Source organism: Diabrotica undecimpunctata, chromosome 7, assembly GCF_040954645.1.
Source record: "Diabrotica undecimpunctata isolate CICGRU chromosome 7, icDiaUnde3, whole genome shotgun sequence".
NCBI lineage: Eukaryota > Metazoa > Arthropoda > Insecta > Coleoptera > Chrysomelidae > Diabrotica > Diabrotica undecimpunctata.
This window is the reverse complement of record NC_092809.1, coordinates 14490581-14509870: the sequence shown is the minus strand read 5'-3', so window position 1 is coordinate 14509870 and position 19290 is coordinate 14490581. Positions and strand designations below refer to the sequence as shown.

The 19290-nt window shown below is 34.2% G+C and overlaps 1 protein-coding gene across 1 annotated transcript in view; it reads left to right on the top strand.

The window, feature by feature from the left end:
* LOC140446193 (uncharacterized) overlaps positions 1-11609 on the top strand; it is a 29119-nt gene extending 17510 nt beyond the window's left edge. Inside the window, exons 6-9 of the mRNA XM_072538732.1 lie at positions 3316-3443; positions 4854-5097; positions 5806-5970; positions 11399-11609. Of these exons, the coding sequence (XP_072394833.1) occupies positions 3316-3443; positions 4854-5097; positions 5806-5970; positions 11399-11554 (693 nt within the window). The 3' untranslated portion in view covers positions 11555-11609. The remainder of the gene's footprint in view (positions 1-3315; positions 3444-4853; positions 5098-5805; positions 5971-11398) is intronic.
* Positions 11610-19290: the final 7681 nt, after the last annotated feature.

Below are 19290 nucleotides of genomic sequence, written 5' to 3'. Positions count from 1 at the left end.
CAACCATGTAAAATATCAACAGTAAATTCTTACCGGGGTCATTTTTATTGTGTATGCTTCGCATATGTAAATAAGTGAAAAAGTAAGATAAGTTTCATAAAATTTGCCCCCGTAAAAATATAAATTGGTGCAATTCACTAGTGCATAGTGAGACAAGTTCATTGAATAGTTTGAAAGATCGGTAAACTTATTAATATTTTGCTGGTCTATATATAGTTACGTTCTTAGAAAGAAGGGGAATGAGAGAAATATGAAATTTAAGTTTATTCGTTCCAAATTTTATATGTGCATAGAGGCGTAGCGTTTTCTATTTCTTGGGAATATATTTATTAAATAGACTTTATTATTAACTTTAAAATAGTTTTGAGGTAAGTAAAGTAAATTTGAGGCAAGTTTATTCTTTATATAGTATTAACCCATTAACGGCCGCTCTTAGGATTTAATTTTGACACTATCGGTCTTAGGATTTAATTTTTACGTAATTACTTATGTTTAAATAAATATTTAAATTTTTTTGGTACGCCTCTGCAAAATTGATAAGTGGAATATGATTTCGTTGAAAAGTTATCGTTAAGAGCTTCGTTAAGTGCGATGTTGCCAAGTAATCACCTTCAATTAAAAATTGTTTTAGTATATACTCTGTTTGTAACTGATAGCTTATGACAAATACTCTTCACTAATCTGTAGGTGAAGTGATCAACCTGGGAAGATAATGGGTCAGTGTTGTAGAATAAAAAAGGGACAGATTTATATGTTAAATAAAATTAATGGTAAAGCGGAGAAATCGTATTGAAATCTAACAAGCTGCATTCGTTCCTTTAAAACGCATTTTAAGATTTAATGCTCTGATCAAAAGATACTGAATTTTTACCGTCGAGTCGATACAAATTTTGTTTAAAAAATTGATTTCGCGAGGTAACACATTTAAAATCGCCGGTTGCTTCAACCGTTGTTTCTTATAACGGTCCGTTCTAGGACTAAAAAAAGTGGATTCTAAAAGACCTCATATCCATTTAAAAGATATATGAAATCATATACTTATTTACATTCTGATTTAGCAAAACCAGAACGGTATTATTCCCCGCATTCTTTTAATGCAATTAAATTTAAAGAAATGCACAAAACGTAACCCTATTCGCCTGTTCTGATTCAATCAGGCGATTCTTAAGAAATCCCACGCAAGTTAAAAATCTTCTCAAACCCAAGATTGTAGAGTACTTAAAATTTTAGTTTTAAAAGATTTATCAGGAAAGTAATTTATAGTTTAGAAATATATGTATTTTACAAATAAAACCTCAAATGACTACGTTCTGTAATGTTAGTTGCATACCGACATGGCTTAGTTAAAATGATTTTAAGTGAACTAAATACAGAGTTCTAAAATAAGTTATGAGTACTTTTGTTCTATTACCACAGTACATGGCTAAAGAAGCACTAGATGGCTATTCTTTTAGCAGTAAACGGTGTCCCTACTACACCGTTGCCCGTTATTACTATGATCTTATTAAGACAGAATTGAAGCCTAGAGAGAGCAGAAAAAAATAGCGGCAAGAACTTGACTAAATATAAGAAAATTTTGAAAGATTTCGTTTATATTAGCTTTATTTACGATTTGTATCATGGAATAATGAAGTTTGGGACTTGCTTTACCTTTTACTACCCGCGCTGGTTCTATAAAATACACCATTTTTACTAAAACGGCGATAAAACTAAATTCTCACTCTATGTAACCTTCGACCTTTGTGTTTACTAGGTGCAGACTCAGTTACACTTTGATATCTGAAGAGTTAGTTGATTTATGTATCATTTCCTTAGTGCATTACAATTTGGCGAATAAAATACACCGTGCATGTAGCAATGTACTTAGTAATATTAAGTGCCATTTACGGGCTTTTATATGTCCAGTAAATTGATGTTTATATTGATTTTTGGACATTTTTAATATTTTAGGTAAGAAACCCTAACACATTGACTCAGCTTTCTCAAGTTATTTACGATTTACTAATACTTCCTCTGAAGAGTACATAGAGAAGGCTGAACATGACTCAGAATCAGAAATCGAAGGTAACGACTCCTATGTTTTACAACATGTTGAACCTAACAGTTAGTTTATTGCCAAAGATAAACTGACTAGATGGAATAAAAATCTACTAAAGCCCTAAACTTGGGAAAATCTTTCCTTGCCTCAAACAAAAAGCAAGGGATATTCAAAAGGAATTAGAAGCTTTTATGAGAATATTAACTACCGGAGGATATTAATTACCTACTGAATGCACGAATCGACACATTCCGAATGTTAGACCACAATTTATGAGAGAACGTGATACAAAAGACGTATCAAAGTAGAAATGAAGGCATTTATAGGTTTGCTCTTGTTATCTGGAAACAAGAAGCAAAATCATCTCCACTTTTTGGAACTCTAGACAACAGATGGCGTCGGCTCTGAAATTTTTCGGGCATGTGTGAGCAAAAACAGGTTCTTATTTCTACTCGCCGTTATTCGATTCGATGATAAAATTACCAGAAATTACAGAAAAAAGGTAGATAAGTCAGCTGCAATAAGATGGATCATAGATATATTTATAACGACAACTACGCTGTGGACGAAGTTTCAACAATTGATGAAATGTTGATATCTTTTCGTGAACGCTGTAGTTTTCTTCAATATCTTCCCAAGAAACCCGCGAAGTATGGACTGAAACTTTTTGTATTGTGTGATGTAAAAACATTTTATGTGTCAAATTTTAAAGTTTATTGTAGTAAGCAGCCCGAAGGCCCCTACAGCATGCCAGATACACTTAGTGCAATTGTGAACCTCTTGTTAAAGGAAGTAAAAGGTACTAATAGGAACTTGACATGTGATAACTGGTATTCAAGTTATCCGATAGCGAATAAATTATTGAAAGAGAAAATTAATAAGATTGGGACCATGAAACTTCATAATGATATACTTATTCGTTATATCCTTTGTTAATACTTAAAATAAGCTTTAAATTATATATTTTTAAATTTATTGACTAGCCAAATTATGTTACGTGTCTTAATGTTTGTTTTTCCCAATTATCTGCCATATTGTTCTTCATTTCAACATAGCTTACGAACTATTTTAATCTTCACATTCATTGTTTTGATAAAGAAACAACAGTTTCTAAAACTCGACTTTTAATAAAAGACTACACATATGTTAGTATTTTAATCACTAGGCCTTTTTGACCACAACCTCAAGAATCTTTGGAAGTTATATATTATGTGTATATATATATATATATATATATATATATATATATATATGCATATCATATCATATCATTTTAGATTAGAGATGAAGCAATAGAAATAAGAACAAAGATGGCGGAAAAGGCAAAAGCTGAGCAAAATGAACAGTTAGCGGAAGAAAAAAGGGAACGTCTCTTCCAAAAGGCTGTTAAAGAATGTGATGCATTGTAAGTATAAATAATTTTAAACGGTATTTTGATAAATTCTTATATGGCAAATATCATTTATGGGGAGATGCCCTTAATAACAAATTTTCATCTCGAGTTACCGAACTCGTCCGACCGGCGAAACGTTCGGAAGTATTGCTTGTCAAATATAACGTGATACACCCACGATGCGCATTCGACCACAACACAATTCGTCCTTATTATTTCTTGGCCCTTTGAAGTGCAAGGTACTTGTATAGTCTGCGACAAAGTTTTTTTTATTTTACTTATGTTTAAAGTTACTGTGTGTTGAAGAAATATCGTATTACAATAGATTTGACTTTTTAAATAATTATTGTTAAGTATTTTAAATTATAAACATGGATTTTCATTCAAAATTAGAAGGTAAAGTCTTGTCTGGACAAACGAGGGAGGTAATAGCAAATGTAATTATTTTTATGCAGAGAGAAGCGATGCAAAATCCGCATGTTAAAGATTTTAAAAACGAGTTCCTACATTGCGACATATAACAAAAAAAAAATATTGAAGACAATATTTATACAGGGTTATAAATGCCGAAGATCCAAAGAATAAAAGTATATGACTATAATATAAAATATTACAACTCTGGTATAAAAATTAAGTAATAAATGTTTCGTCGGTATGTTCCAGGTATAAGATTAACTATTGTTCTTTTATTCTTATACAGTTTACTGTAACGCAAATGTAAAGCTTTCATCTCTGCCAATATTCCTCTTATAAAATTACAGAACGAGACATTTATAGCAGTGTTCGAAAAACTGCCGCTTCAACATGACTGAATGATCAATATTAATGAGTCAAATAAAATATAATTTTTAGAAGAATTTTTTTACCAAGTAAAAAAACAAAATATTTTATATTTTGAGAAAAATTTCCGAAGGAAAAATTGAAATGTCAAAATAACATACAATATAGACATATCATAGAAGTTTCATTAATAAATAAGGTCACTCTCTGTAAACTTGTAGTATGGAGTGTACCAACGAGGCGAAGAGACCGAGCGCATTATGTATCTCTTTTCCTCCAAATGCGTTCTCACTTAATTTTCTACGCAAGTGGACAAATTTGTCAAGTATCACCTTAAATTTGACAAGCTGTACCGCATCCATTCAGTGACAAATCTTAGTAGAATGATTATATTTCAATATTTCAAAAACTATAACTTTATCGCTATAAAACCTTACATAAACTCTTTAAATTTTTGAAAAATACATTCGAAATGCTTTAATATTCAGGGAATTCAGGCGTCTTTGATATACATCAGTTTTTTTTTAAACATTTTTTTATATACTTTTAATATATATATATATATATAATTATATATATATATATATATAATATATATATATATATATAATATGAATAATGTAATATATAATTTATTTTAAGGGCCATACAAAAGGATGCTGAAAAGGCCCAACGTCTTGCTCAAGAAGCAAGTGACAAGACGGAAAATTATAAAGAACATGTGAAGAAAGAAGCACAACGATTAAAAACAGAAGCAGAATTGCGTAAATGGGAAATGCTGAATCGCTACAAAACCACCGATGCTATGGACAAATTCGATAAAGATGCCAAGATGGAATACAGGAAGCAAATATTGCAGTATAGAGCTGATCTTTTAGAACAAATGGTAATCCTACAAAAATATTTTATGATTAATATTAATATTTTAATTATTTTATTTATTTAGGGTATGCCTCAATAGAATATGATAACAGAAGAAGTAACTTTCACGTGGTTTCCGTTATGCCAATAATAACATGTCATATAGAAATTATGTAGATGCCTTTTCAGACATCTTAAATGAGAATCCCTATTGTATATTTTTATTATTATACCTTTTCGCTTTGTCTAACGAGAAAAGCCATTACACCTCATGAAAGACTGATATCAACTCTCAGATATCTTGGTAAATGTATTTCAGTTAGTATTGTTATGAATTATATGTTTTAACAACTACGTTTCGAAAGAGGCTAATTTTTTCATTGTGAATACTTTTAAAATGAAACCATTAATCTCCTATAAAAGTAAAGAAAATAAATGGAGTGGAACAACTCACCAACGCAACGTGGGCTTGACTACTAGGCTAGATTTCGGCAGTAAAAAGTGATTTATGTTTGTAAAACAAGTTTCTAGTTTTTAATCCTTGTGAAATTCTAAAATTACAATCTCCAAAACTTTGCTGTTTCTTACATTATAGTTTGGTCTAGATATATCGATGAATTATTATCATAATTCTTTTTATTACAGTCCATTTGGTATAAAGAATTTTACTTTTGCGTTTTTAGCCAGGCAGTAGAAATTGGCATATAAACAACTAAGTAAAAATTTGTTTCAGGCAGAAAATGAAGCATTGAAAAAGAAAGAAGAAGAAATGGACAGGATTATTACAGAAGCTATGAGTAAAACTGACGACGATAAATTCTTTGCATATGCAGATGAAATTTTAGCACAAGAAAGAAAAACTGGAAGATCAACATATCCAACTGAGAAAGCTATCATTGTAAGTTGACTTTACACAATTACACAACAAATAAAATTTGATTAGATAAAAATAGTAATTATAGATTAAAAAGTATCTGCAAAGATCACTGTGATTTCAGTACCTTGTAACAGCCACACCGCTCCGTGGCTAAATACCACCGAAGTTACCATGACAGTGTCCACCGAGAGTGAACGGTGACAAGAGACATATATATGTTTTGTTGTTGTAAGATGTAGGTTAAATTGTAACACATGGTTTTCCTTTTAATAAAATCGTGTAAATCAATATTCACAGTCATTACCTAACTATTTTAACTAATACCCACATCACAACTGGCACCCAACTTGGGCAAAATAGTTTAAAGTGTAGTTCGTACTGTGAAAATCGTAAAGTTTCATTGTGAACAGGAAAAAGTGATTTTGCTCCCGCCATTGTAAGGTGATTAGTGGACATTTTCATTTAGTTTAGTGCTTCACAACAATAATAAATCTACTGTGTATGTGACTGCTGTGGAAACTCCGCACAGACCATCCAAAAACATCCTGTGGGAATATCAATCTTCCACTACAGACCATTCAAAACATCCTGTGGGAATATCAATCTTCCACTAGGCCATTCAGAAACATCCTGTGGGAATATCAAGCTTCCATTCAAGGGTATTTACAAGAAATAAGCAACAGAAACTGTAAGCCTTTAATTTTTATTACTATTTTTGTGTTAAACTTGCAATCACGGCAACAAACGATAAACACAGTTATTCGCTTAGGTCGACGACGGTTTTTAGTTCAAGCGAATCAACATCAGCAGAAATGTCTTCGATAAATTTAACAAGCGAACAGTTTCAAGCCTTATTAAATACAATAGCAAGGCCTATTTCGGACTCAGGTAGTTTAGCAAAATGCGCTTCTCGCTTCGATGGATCAAAGGGGGCTGATGTAAAAGCTTTTATAGATGCGGTCGAGATCTATAAAGAGTGCACCCACGTATCTGACGCGAACGCATTAAAGGGTATACCCATGCTGCTAGACGGTTTCGCCGCCACGTGGTTTCAAGGTGTTAAAAATACGGTAAACACGTGGGCCAGCGCCATTAATTTATTACGATCGACTTTTGGACCTCAAAAACCAGCCTACAGAGTATATCGGGAACTGTTTTCGACGGAACAAGATGCTAAAACTCCGTGTGACATTTTTGTATGCAAAGCGCGCGCGATAATAGCTCAGTTACCGGCAGATACATTAACCGAAGCCACTCAATTAGATATGGTATACGGTTTGTTGCATAGGAAAATACGTGAAAAAGTAGCACGTGATAAGATCAATACATTTAGCGAACTCTTAAAAGAAGCGAGGCAAATTGAAGAATCGTATGAAAATCCGGAAATAAACATTAAAAACGAAAACGAATCAAAACGGGTACGGTGTAGCTTTTGCAAAAATCCAGGTCACGTGAAGGATGAATGTCGAAAATTGGCCGCAGCCAGAACCAGGGAAGCAGATTCTCGAAAATCTTCGGTTGAGCCCAAACCTAATCCTCCTTTAGTAACTTCTCGTACTATCACTAAACCAACCTTTTCCACTTCGAATCAGATTTCGTGTTATGGATGTAAGACTCCTGGATTCATTAAGAGTAATTGTCCAAAATGCAAATCATCCAGTAAATCCTCAGCAGTATCTGAATTTATGCTTGCTGAAACAGTTAATGTCGACCAACAGTTTGCCACAAACCTATCAACTAAACCCATTGTTCAGGTCACTATCGAAGGTCATGTAGGTCATTGTTATCTTGATTCGGGAGCACAGTGCAGTATTGCTGGCTCTCAGCTAAGAGATATCCTCTTGAAGGATGAGGTACCCTTTTCCACAAAAAGTGTAGACATGACCCTAGCGGATGGTAGGACTACTTCTACCACTGTTTTGGTCTTTGATTTAGTTGTTATCTTACAAAACCGCTCTCATATCATTTCCTTAATTTCTGTGCCCACACACACAAATAGTCGTACCTTACTGGGGGCAGACTTCTTAAGAAAAGCTAACATCATTCTAGACATTCCTAATGACTCATGGTTTTATGGTGATGTCTCTAATATCCCCTACTCATTTGCTCCAGATCCAGCTCAGGTCAGCTCTCCTTGCCAGGTCAATAGCGTTACTCTTGCTCATTTAGAACTACGAGTAGATGAAGGAATTTCTCTATCCTTAGAAGAAAGATCCAATCTTAACAACATTGTTAAGGAAAATTCTGATTTATTCGTATATAATATAGACCCTACTCCATATGCTGAACACTCCATTGTATTGGTTGATGATGTACCAATATCTGTTCCACCTTACCGTATGTCAGAGCCCAAAAGGCAATTACTGCGTCAGGAATTAGATAAACTTTTGGCTCAAGGCATAATCGAAGAGTGTGAGTCCCCATATGCTTCACACGTGGTACTTGTACCTAAGAGAGATGGAGGTATCAGATTAACAGTAGACTATCGACGCTTAAACGCAATAACACGTGCAGATAAGTATCCTCTGCCACGTATTGAAGATATTTTGCATGCAGCAAAGGAAACCCGATTTATGACTACCCTCGACTTAAAAAATGGTTATCATCAAATCTCTGTACGAACAGCTGATCGTGACAAAACAGCCTTCGTGTGTCCATTTGGCACCTTTCGTTACACACGCATGCCCTTTGGTATGTGCAACAGTCCCGCTAGTTTCCAAAGGATGATTGATAAATTTCGTGCTGGTCTTCAAAATCTGAATATCCTAGCTTATTTAGATGATCTGATAATATTATCCCCATCCTTCTCTGATCACATAGACGATTTGAAACAAGTATTCAACCGGATGCGCCTATTTAAATTATGTCTAAATAGAGCAAAATGTTCATTCGCCTGTGAGGAAGTCCTATATCTCGGACACATCCTTTCACCTTTGGGTATCCGGCCAAGTGAAAATAAAGTATCTGCCATATTAAACATGACACCACCCCTAAATGTTACTCAACTGCTAAAATTCCTGCAAACATGCTCATGGTTCCGTAGATTCATCGAAAATTTCTCCCATGTTGCTAAACCTTTGTCGAATTTAACCAAGAAAAATGTGAAATGGACCTGGGGAGCAGAACAACAAGAGGCCTTTGAATGTCTGAAACAATTATTGTGCTCCGCCCCAATCCTACGACAAGCTGACTGCAATTTACCTTATATACTTCGTACAGATGCTAGCAATTATGCTTTGGGGGCATGTCTTCTCCAGGGGGAGAAAGAGAACGAACGACCTGTAGAGTATGCTTCGAGACTTCTGATTCCTGCTGAACAAAACTATAGCACTACAGAACGAGAAGCTCTCGCTGTGGTTTGGGCAGTGAAGAAATTTCGAGGATACTTAGAAGGCGCTACTACAATAGTGCAAAGTGATCACCAGGCCTTAAAATGGCTAATGACCTTAAAGTCCCCTACTGGACGGTTAGCTCGATGGGCTTTAGAGCTTATGCCATATGACCTAAAAATAGAATACATCACAGGAAGAAAAAATGTAATCGCAGATACTCTATCAAGGCCTCCCATGACAGAAGTTCCCATCATAGCTGAAGTTCATCTAGTAAGAGTAGATTTTCCAACTCTTAGTGTTGCTGATGTTCGAGAAGAGCAGCTTAATGATCCAGATGTTGCCAAGATTATTAGATGTTTAGAAGATCCCTCTTCTGACACAAGCGTAGATTTCAAGAGGTGGGCAGAAAGAGGATATATCATGAACAATGGGATATTATACCGTTATACTCCTGAAGTAGATGAAGAAGAGCCCCAATTGGTAGCGGCTAGTACACGTATTCCTCACATACTGCAGGAGTACCATGATTCCGCTACTGCTGGTCATTATGGAGTGGAGAAGACATATCAAAGAATAATAAAACGTTACTATTGGCCTGGAATGAAGAAAATTATCTCTGACCATGTAAGTAAATGTCTTGAGTGCCAACGCTATAAAGTCTCTAACCTTAAACCCGCTGGTCTCCTACAAACCCCTGTTCAGTCCCAGAGGTTTGAAGTGCTATCTATTGATTTATTTGGGCCTTTGCCCCTCTCTCCTCAAGGTTATACATGGATTCTGGTAGTGGAAGACACTGCTAGTCGTTGGGTAGAATTATTCCCGTTAGAATCTGCTACTGCCGCTGCCTGCGCCAAGTGTTTCATAGACAACATAATCTTACGATACGGAATCCCTCGTCGAGTCGTCAGTGACAACGGTACTCAGTTCGTGAGTGCGGTAATGCAGCAAGTGGCGCATTGTTTTGGGTACCAACAGAACCTTATACCTGTATACCACCCGGAAGCTAACCCCGTCGAACGAAAAAATAGAGACATTAAAACTCAGTTAGCTATTCTAACAAATAATGACCATTCGTCTTGGTCTGAAAAGTTACCCGCTATACGGTTCGCGATGAACACTGTGAAGTGCGACTCAACCGGTTTCACTCCTGCGTACCTCACGTTCGGTCGCGAGTTACGAACTCCTGATGATGCAAATCGTGATTTTCGAAGCATCATAGCTAAGGACAACTTCGTGCCACAAATCACGCCCTATCTAATAACTTTGTGTAAAGCTCTTAGTGAAGCCCGCGAGACACATGAACAATCCCAAGATAGACGTAAGAAGTATAAAGACTGCCACCGCCGCTCGGTTTCGTTCGAAGTAGGTGATATTGTGCTAGTCGATTCGCATACACTAAGTGACGCGTCTAAGTCCATAACTTCGAAGTTCGCGCCGCGTCGTGACGGACCCTACAAGGTGACCAAAATGCTGTCCCCTACAACCTATGAAGTTTCACACATCGACACTCCGGATGTTCCTGCTGGAAAATATCATGTCTCAGCCTTGACGCCTTTCCATGCCGATCCAGAAGATCCGTGCCCTGCTCCAGTTCAACCTCTCCGTAGAAGAGGTCGTCCAGTGAAATCCTCAGAAGCCGACCCTCCTGCTCCACTGGTCTCCTGCCCAGAGTCTTTGACCCTTGGGTTAGACGATAGCGTAATGGGCCCCCCTGTTGGAGATGACCTTGCTCAAATTGAAGCTGAACCTGACCCTATTGCCAGACGTAGGCAACCCCGACCAAAACGTTGTCATTGCTGTCCTGTAGAGCTCTATTCCTGCTTAGACTCTGTTGCCCCACCCGCGAGTCGCCAGGGTGGTGCAAAGGGGGAGGATGTAACAGCCACACCGCTCCGTGGCTAAATACCACCGAAGTTACCATGACAGTGTCCACCGAGAGTGAACGGTGACAAGAGACATATATATGTTTTGTTGTTGTAAGATGTAGGTTAAATTGTAACACATGGTTTTCCTTTTAATAAAATCGTGTAAATCAATATTCACAGTCATTACCTAACTATTTTAACTAATACCCACATCACAACCTATATTATTAATGTTTTTTTTTTATTTTTAAGGGTTATAAGAAGAATTTTAACATATTGCAGAGAACAGATATAAAATTTGAATCATACAAAACTTCGAAAGAACGAAACGCAGTTGATATTTGTAAGCAGCATTCAAATGAAATGCTACAAAAACGTAAATGTAAATGTCAACAATCAACAAAATAATGACTTCAAATTATAAAACACTTTATATTAAGATTTTCTTACAAAAATAAATATATTTAATACATTGCTCAATTTTATTTATTATAAACCAAGCAAAAGTACAACTAAGTATCGAAATCGTCAAATGATAAGTAAATTCAGTTAAGTGAGTGAGAGAGAAGGGGGTCCCGAATAGATCCGAATGGACTACCTATGACGTCACAATGGGCGGGGACTTTAAAAACCTTCCAAACATTTCCAATTTGTGAGTATTTGTCCCATACGAAGTTGGAAATATTGGTTTTTTTATAATTGTTTGAAGAATAAATAAGAACTTTTGGTTATGAACGTTCATTCTGTGCGATTCGTGAATTTTTGAGGTACATTTATATGGAAATTACATTTCCATCAGTTCATCGTTTTCAGCTCCTATGCACATATTATTTCCTTTTTGAGTTAACATCGCATCGCTCATATTACTGTATTAATAGCTTTGCCGTGAATTGCAGATCTTCCTGGTTTTGTACAATGACTACTGGATCGTCCGCGAAATGAATCGTATAGAATTTTTCATATAAAAATGAGTGCACGTCATTCAAGATTTATGACGTCAGAACTACACAACGTTGCCAAAACATCAGCATAGTTAATAGGGGAATTTTTAAAATGTCAACTATTTATGAATACAATACACTAGTCAATTGGATTTTTTAAATGTAGTAAAATGAGTAAAAAAAACTTTAAAGTTTTATAAACCTAATAAACCCAATCCTAATAATATTAATATATAATTAACGAATTGACAAATGTGACCAACCTTTTACCATCTGTTTTTGTGGTTCTGACACTTCTTTTGTCTTTACTTTGCCATGAATGACATATGGTTCCATTTTCGAAGATTCATGTTTCATAACAAAAAACAAACAAACTTATACAAAAATTTTTCTGTAATATAATTTCTTAAAAGAAAGCTATTTTTTACTGCTGATGAGCTGCTGAAGCTGTTATCAGCTTTCTACAAACTATTCAGTTGTTTTTGGCATAGCACAATCACAATACACAACAATAATTATTTTTTAAGATATTAAGCAAAATTTAATATGTATTTATAAAAACAATTTATTAATATATAATATATTGTGAATCAAATTGTGTAAGAAATCAAAACATAAACAAAATTATTACTCTAAATTTGAATTATTACCGTTTCAGTGGCGTACAGTTGTCTAATATATTTAATTAAAATTATTATTTTGTGCAGTATTAAACTTAAACAGTTATTTCATAAAATTTATATTATTAACTAGCGGACCCGACAGACTTCGTTCTGTCAAATAGATTTGGAATGTGGCAGTTTATTTCTTTAATTCTACTGAATAGAACCGTCACCATGATGATAGGGCGGTGTGTGGGGGTCAGCTCGGATGACCTAAGTATCTTCGCTTCCACGAACTTTGGCCACCCTTTTGGACCCACTAAAAACCCCGACTGGGATGTCTGCCAGAGGGCTTCAAACTAAGAGGGGAACTTAAGGTTCAAACCTGATTGAAAAATAATCTAAAGGAATAGTGGGAACCTAAAGGTGACAAATATTTATAAAGTGAGTGCTTCAATGACAAAACATAGAGATAATTAATTATTTAATATTAATATTATTAACATAGGGTTAATAACCGATGTAATAAAGAATAATGAAATAAAACGTATATAAGTATTTTTAGTAATCGCTTTATTGTAAATTAAGTGAATCATGATTATTAACAAAAACCTGTTTTATTTATATTGTAGTGCTTTATGATATACAATGTTTTTTGTTTGATTACCTGGTGAATATACAAACAAATCTAATGGTGTTCCAACACGGGAACAGGCAACATACAATTGACTTAAGTTCTTCGACGTATTTCGGTGTTAGGAATTTTGTCTCTGAGGCTTATGTTTAACATGGCCCTCTCCATGGCCCGTTGAGTTACTCCGCCGGTGTACACTAATGTACACCGGCAAATTGACAGGTTGTTGTTGTCTGTGAAATCTCTACTTTGTCTGTGAAAGAGAATATAATCAAAGAGAATATAACACTACGTTTTAGTTTTTTTAACTTTTTTAAATTTGATATGACTTGGAGTCAAGTCCTTTAAGCCAAAACAATGTTGTATGTGTATAGAGTATATTAAATTAATAATAAATTAATTATTAAAGATAATACACGCTTTTTAACGCGGTTTGTTTGACAGATGCAATGACGTGAAAACTGATAAAATTTATGTCGCGTTCCGAAGCTAAAATTAAAGAAAGAATATTGCGGGCCAATCAAATCTATAGCTCTTACATTTTTTGACTTTTTAATTTGGTCGGGTTCACGATATTATCACTTTTGTGTGAACGCATTAGATCCTCCAACGCGAACACGCATACACACGAACGCGCACACACATACATTTGATTTGAATTTGAACTTTGTGCAGCGACAATAAAGAGCAAATTGACTCTTCGACGTTAGGAACACAACTACATTGTTTAGATAACAGTGAGTGCTTGTAATTTAATATAAATTTTATTGAATAGCAATAAAGTTCAAATTGTCTCTACATTTAGTTAGAAAATATTTGTATGGGAAAAAGAAGAGGGCTGTTTTAGGGTTTTTCTGGAAATTATTTGAATTTTTTTGCCGTAAAAACCATCCTTAGACTTCAAGGAACATTCAAAAAAAAAGAATTGTTAAGATTGGTCCATGCGTTGTTGAGTTATGCGCTTACCAACACATTTTGTGATTCATTTTTATATTATAGATTAAGTACGTGAGTACCTAATCGTCTGATTATATTATGAATAAACAATGATTTATAAAAAATTTAGCTTGAACTAATAAAGATTTTATTATATACATGAATGGAAAACAAAGAAAACATCGTATGTTTACGATTTTTGTTTAGTTCTAGGTAAAAGATAACATAATATCAATATTTTCATTATAAACTTGTTAAATATTGATAAAACTATTATCTGTCGCCTATTTAAAAATATTTTGATTACTAACATGGCAAATTCCTGTTATAAAAATCATACTAAATAAAAAAACAAAGAGTTTGACAAAGACTTGTCGACAACGAAAATGCGTTTGACAATGTAAATCCCAAGAAATGTGTGGAAATGTTTAAAGGAAAATAACTAGACGTATTTATAAATATATATGTATATCATCATCATCATTATCAGCGTATTCTAGCGATTATGGTGCAGCCCCACCTTACACAGTCGTTCTTCATTTCTGCTCACGATTGTCTAATATTTGCTTTTCTGTGTCAAATTATACTGGCTGGTTTCCTTATGTCATAGTCCCATCTTAAAATTGGACGTCTTCTTGTTCTCTTAATATCTCTTGGATACCACAGTGTAATTGTATTGGACCATCTATTGTCAGTTCTTCGGGCTAAATATCCCGTTCACTGCCATTTTAAAGATTTAATTCTGTGGATTACATCAGTTACTTTAGTTTTCTGTCTGATCCATTCTATTCTTTTTCGATTTTCGATCTCTTTTTATATCCAGCATGCGTACCACTTCAGGTGGACTGGCATCCTGGGTTTAAATATAAGTGCATTTTTACCAAAAGATTCCCAAGCCAGTTTCATTCTTCTGTTGATTTCTGGAAGTAAGGAGCCAGATTTATGTATTAATTGACCCAGCTATACATACTCGTGTACTGTCCCAAGTGTAGTGTTGTTTATTATTACACCTTGGACATCCACTAGCTCATTGTACATAGTTTTTGTTTTTGTCAAGTTCACTTTTAGGCCAACTTCATTGCTAGCTGCATTTAGGTCGATTATAAGTTCTTGTAGTTCTACAGGATTATTAGTGTTCTTCCAGTTTATTTTTCTGAATATATTTTCTAGAAATGCAGTGAAGAGCTTTTGTGATATTGTGTCTCCTTGTTGGAAGCGTCTGGTAGTGGGAAATTCTGAAGTATTTTCAACATTTTTACCTTAGCTTTTGCTTGAGTGTATATTTTTGCTAAAGTCCCTATGTACGATTTGTCAATGCCTTGATTGGTCAAAGCTTCGATTACTGCCTTGGGATATATAGAATCGAAAGCCTTTTTGAAATCTATGAAGGCTAGCGGTATTTCAGATTCTTTAGCTCTACTCATTAGTTTTCGAAACCTATGAATATGATCCAGGATACTGAATCCACTTCTGAAACCATCTTACTCTCTTGTCTGTGCAGCATCTAGTACATTTATTAATCTATTATTGATGATGTTTATGAATGTCTTATATATGATTGGTAGTAGACGTATAGGTCTGCAGTTTTTGATATTCGTCGATTTTACTTCTTCCGGAAGGACTTCTGGTACATCTTCTTAGTTACTGATTGGTTCTTCAAGTTACAAGTTGTATTATTTCATTTCTGTCTGTAATTCTGGTGTTTTCGTTTGTTAGTTGTGTGTTGTTCTTCCCAATGATTAATGCTTTTCTTGTTTTCTTATAGTTTTTTCGGTTTTCGATTGAATTTTCTCTGTATTATTCTTATATCTTCCTTAATACTTTTCCTTATTGCCTCACAAAGTTCTGTGTATTGTATTCTTTGTATGTTGCTACTTACTTTCATTTCCCTTCTTCGTTTATGCATTATTTTGGTTTTATTAGACAGTTTCCTATGTTCATTTTGTTGTTGCGTACCTCCGTTTTCTTTGGCAGTATCAAGAATGATTCCCATTAATTGAGAGCTGTCAATTTGCTCATGTAATGTTTCATCAATTATCCTTTGGTAGTGATCTGAGTTTTCTTTTAGATTGTTAATATTTATACTAGTTACTGTTGGTTTTGTGATTAATTTTATTCTTTCTAGTCATAAATCTAGTACAATTTTTGCTCTGGATATTCTATGATCACTGCCTGTCTAAGCAGTTTTTATTGTAGCAATCTTGTTGGTTAGAATGAAGTCAATTTCGTTCTTAGTGGTTCTATTTGGTGCTACCTAAGTCCATTTTCTGTTCGATTTTTTCTTTAAGAATGTATCTACAATGTGCATGTTTTGGTAGTGTGAAAACTAAACCAGTCTTTCTCCCCTTTCATTTCACTCACCGACTCCATACTTTCCCATAACTTATTTCTTCTCTTTTCTCCTTCTCACTTTGGCATTAAAATCATCAATTAAACATTTAAAGTGACTTTTATTATTATTTATTGTTTCATTTATGCTACTGTAGAGTTCCTCTATTTCTTCGCCAGTGTGAGTCATCGTTGGAGCGTAAACCTAAGCCAATATAAACTATATACTTCTTCTTCGGGTTCCTTCTCCTATCGGAGATTAGAAGTCATCATCGCTATTTTAATTTTATTCTGAATAATTCTAATGAGCTGCAACCGAACCACTCTCTCAAATTTCTTAGCCAGAATATTTTGCGTCGTCCTGGGTTTCTCTTCCCTTGTATCTTCCCTTGCATAATTAACCTAAGTAATACGTACTTCTCGCCCCTCATTATATGACCCAGATATTGAATCTTTCTAATTTTAACAGTTTTTATGACTTCACATTTTTTCTTCATTCTTTGTAACACCTCTATATTAGTTACTTTTTCAGTCTACGATATTCTGTGGATTCTCCTGTAGCACCACATCTCAATTTTTTGATTTCAGACTGTTTTAAAGTCCACACTTCCATGCCGTATAGTAAAGTAGAAAAAACGTAACAACGTAGCAGTCTTGTCCGGATCTCTAGATTAAGGTTACGGTTGCAAAGTAAGTTCTTCAATTTTATGAACGTGTTTCTTGCCATTTTAATTCTAGATCTGATTTCTTTTGTTTGATCTCCATCTTCGGTTAGCCACGTTCCTAAATATTTATATGTTGTTACTCTTTCGATCGTTGTATTATTCATGATCATGTTATCTACATTTTGTTGTTTTTTTTTTTGAGAATATCATTGATTTCGTATCCTTGAGATTCATTTGCAGTCCGTACCTTTCACATACATTGTATACATGTTGTATTATGTACTGTAGATCTTTCATCTGTAGATATTTAATATTATTAATGCTATTTCCGTTGACCAAAATACCTTCCACAATATCCAATAAAGCTTCTTGAAATATCACTTCACTGTAGACGTTGAATAAGAGTGGTGAAAATATGCACCCTTGTCGAACTCCTCTAAGTATACTTACTTCCTCTGTCAGTTCTCCTTCGATTCTTATTCTTGCTGTCTGATTTTGATACAGATTCGATATAATTTGTAGATCTCTACTATCTATGTTTTTGGTCTTAAGGATACTTAAAAGCTTTTCATGTTGAACTCTGTCAAAAGCTTTTTTAAATCTATGAAGCAAGCATGTATGTCTTGATTCATATCCAGACATCGTTGTGTCAGAACATTGACTCCGAATAATGCTTCTCTAGTTCCTAGACCTTTTCTAAAACCCATCTGTGAATCACTTATTTCTTGTTCTAATTTCATGTGGATTCTGTTATGTATGATTTTAAGGAAGGTTTTCAATGTGTGACTCATTAATGCAATTGTCCGATAGTCATTGCAATCTTTAGCATTTGTGATTTTTGGAATCGTTACAAAAGTTGAGAGAAGCTATTCTTTGGGTATGTGTCCCGTCTTGTATATGGAGTTAAAAAGGTCTACCAAGACATCAATATTACCTTCATCAATTATCTTCAATAATTCAATTGGTATATTATCGGGTCCTGGAGCTTTTCTACCTTTTGTATGTTTTATGGCATAAATAACTTACTCTTTCATTATTTCTGGTCCCGTGATTTCTCCGTCAACTTCTAATTGTTCTGCTTTTTGGTCATAAAATAGGTGTTCAATGTATTCTTTCCATCTACGTAATTTGTCTTGCGTTTCAGTTATAGTGGTACCATCTGCATTTGTTAATATCCCGATTGGTTTGTTACGATTTCCTGAAATCATTTCTTTAACCTTCTTATGGGTGTTGAAAGTGTCAAACCTTGTCTCACATTCCTCAATTTCTTGACATTTAATGGACATGTTTCCTTAGCTTGTTTTATTTTCTGTTTTATTTGTTTATTAATTTCTTGATATTTAATTTTATTTTTGTTTTTATGTATTCTTCTTTCGTCCATCTTTTCGAAAATTTCTTGTGTCATCCATTCTTGTTTGGCAGCTTTTGTAAATGTTAATGTTTTCCATCCCACAGTCTCTATTGTGTTCTTTATATTCTTCCATTTTGTTTCAATATCTGTAGTGTTCTTATTTTGTTAAACTATATACATAATACCATAACCATAAGTGAAATGGGAAGATTGCATAGAAGATAAAATAATTTTTCTATTTGAATTGAAACATGAAACTAAAGGTGCTGCTTTGTTATCAACCTCAAAATTTTTGTCATGCAAAGAAATGGATCAAAAAAGTCTTCAAACTTTGCAAACAGTTAAGGAACAAAAATATCGTTGCCGAATCTTGATATAGAGGTTTTTCGAGCTCCGTTTTTGAACTATGAAGTGAAAACTTTTTTCAAGAATTATCGTGAATATAAAGACTTGAGACAAAGTGTGGCTATTAGCAGAGAAGCAATCTCATATTTATATGGACGAAAATACTAAGTATACTAACCTTTCACTATCTACCAATATTTTGGTAACCGATGCCTGGTAGCTATATCAGCTACCAGGCATCGATTTTTGAAATTACCACCAGATGTGATATTTTGCATCTTACATTTTAGATAAAAGTTTTGATTTTTTTTTCCCAAAATATGATTGACTATCTCAGATTTT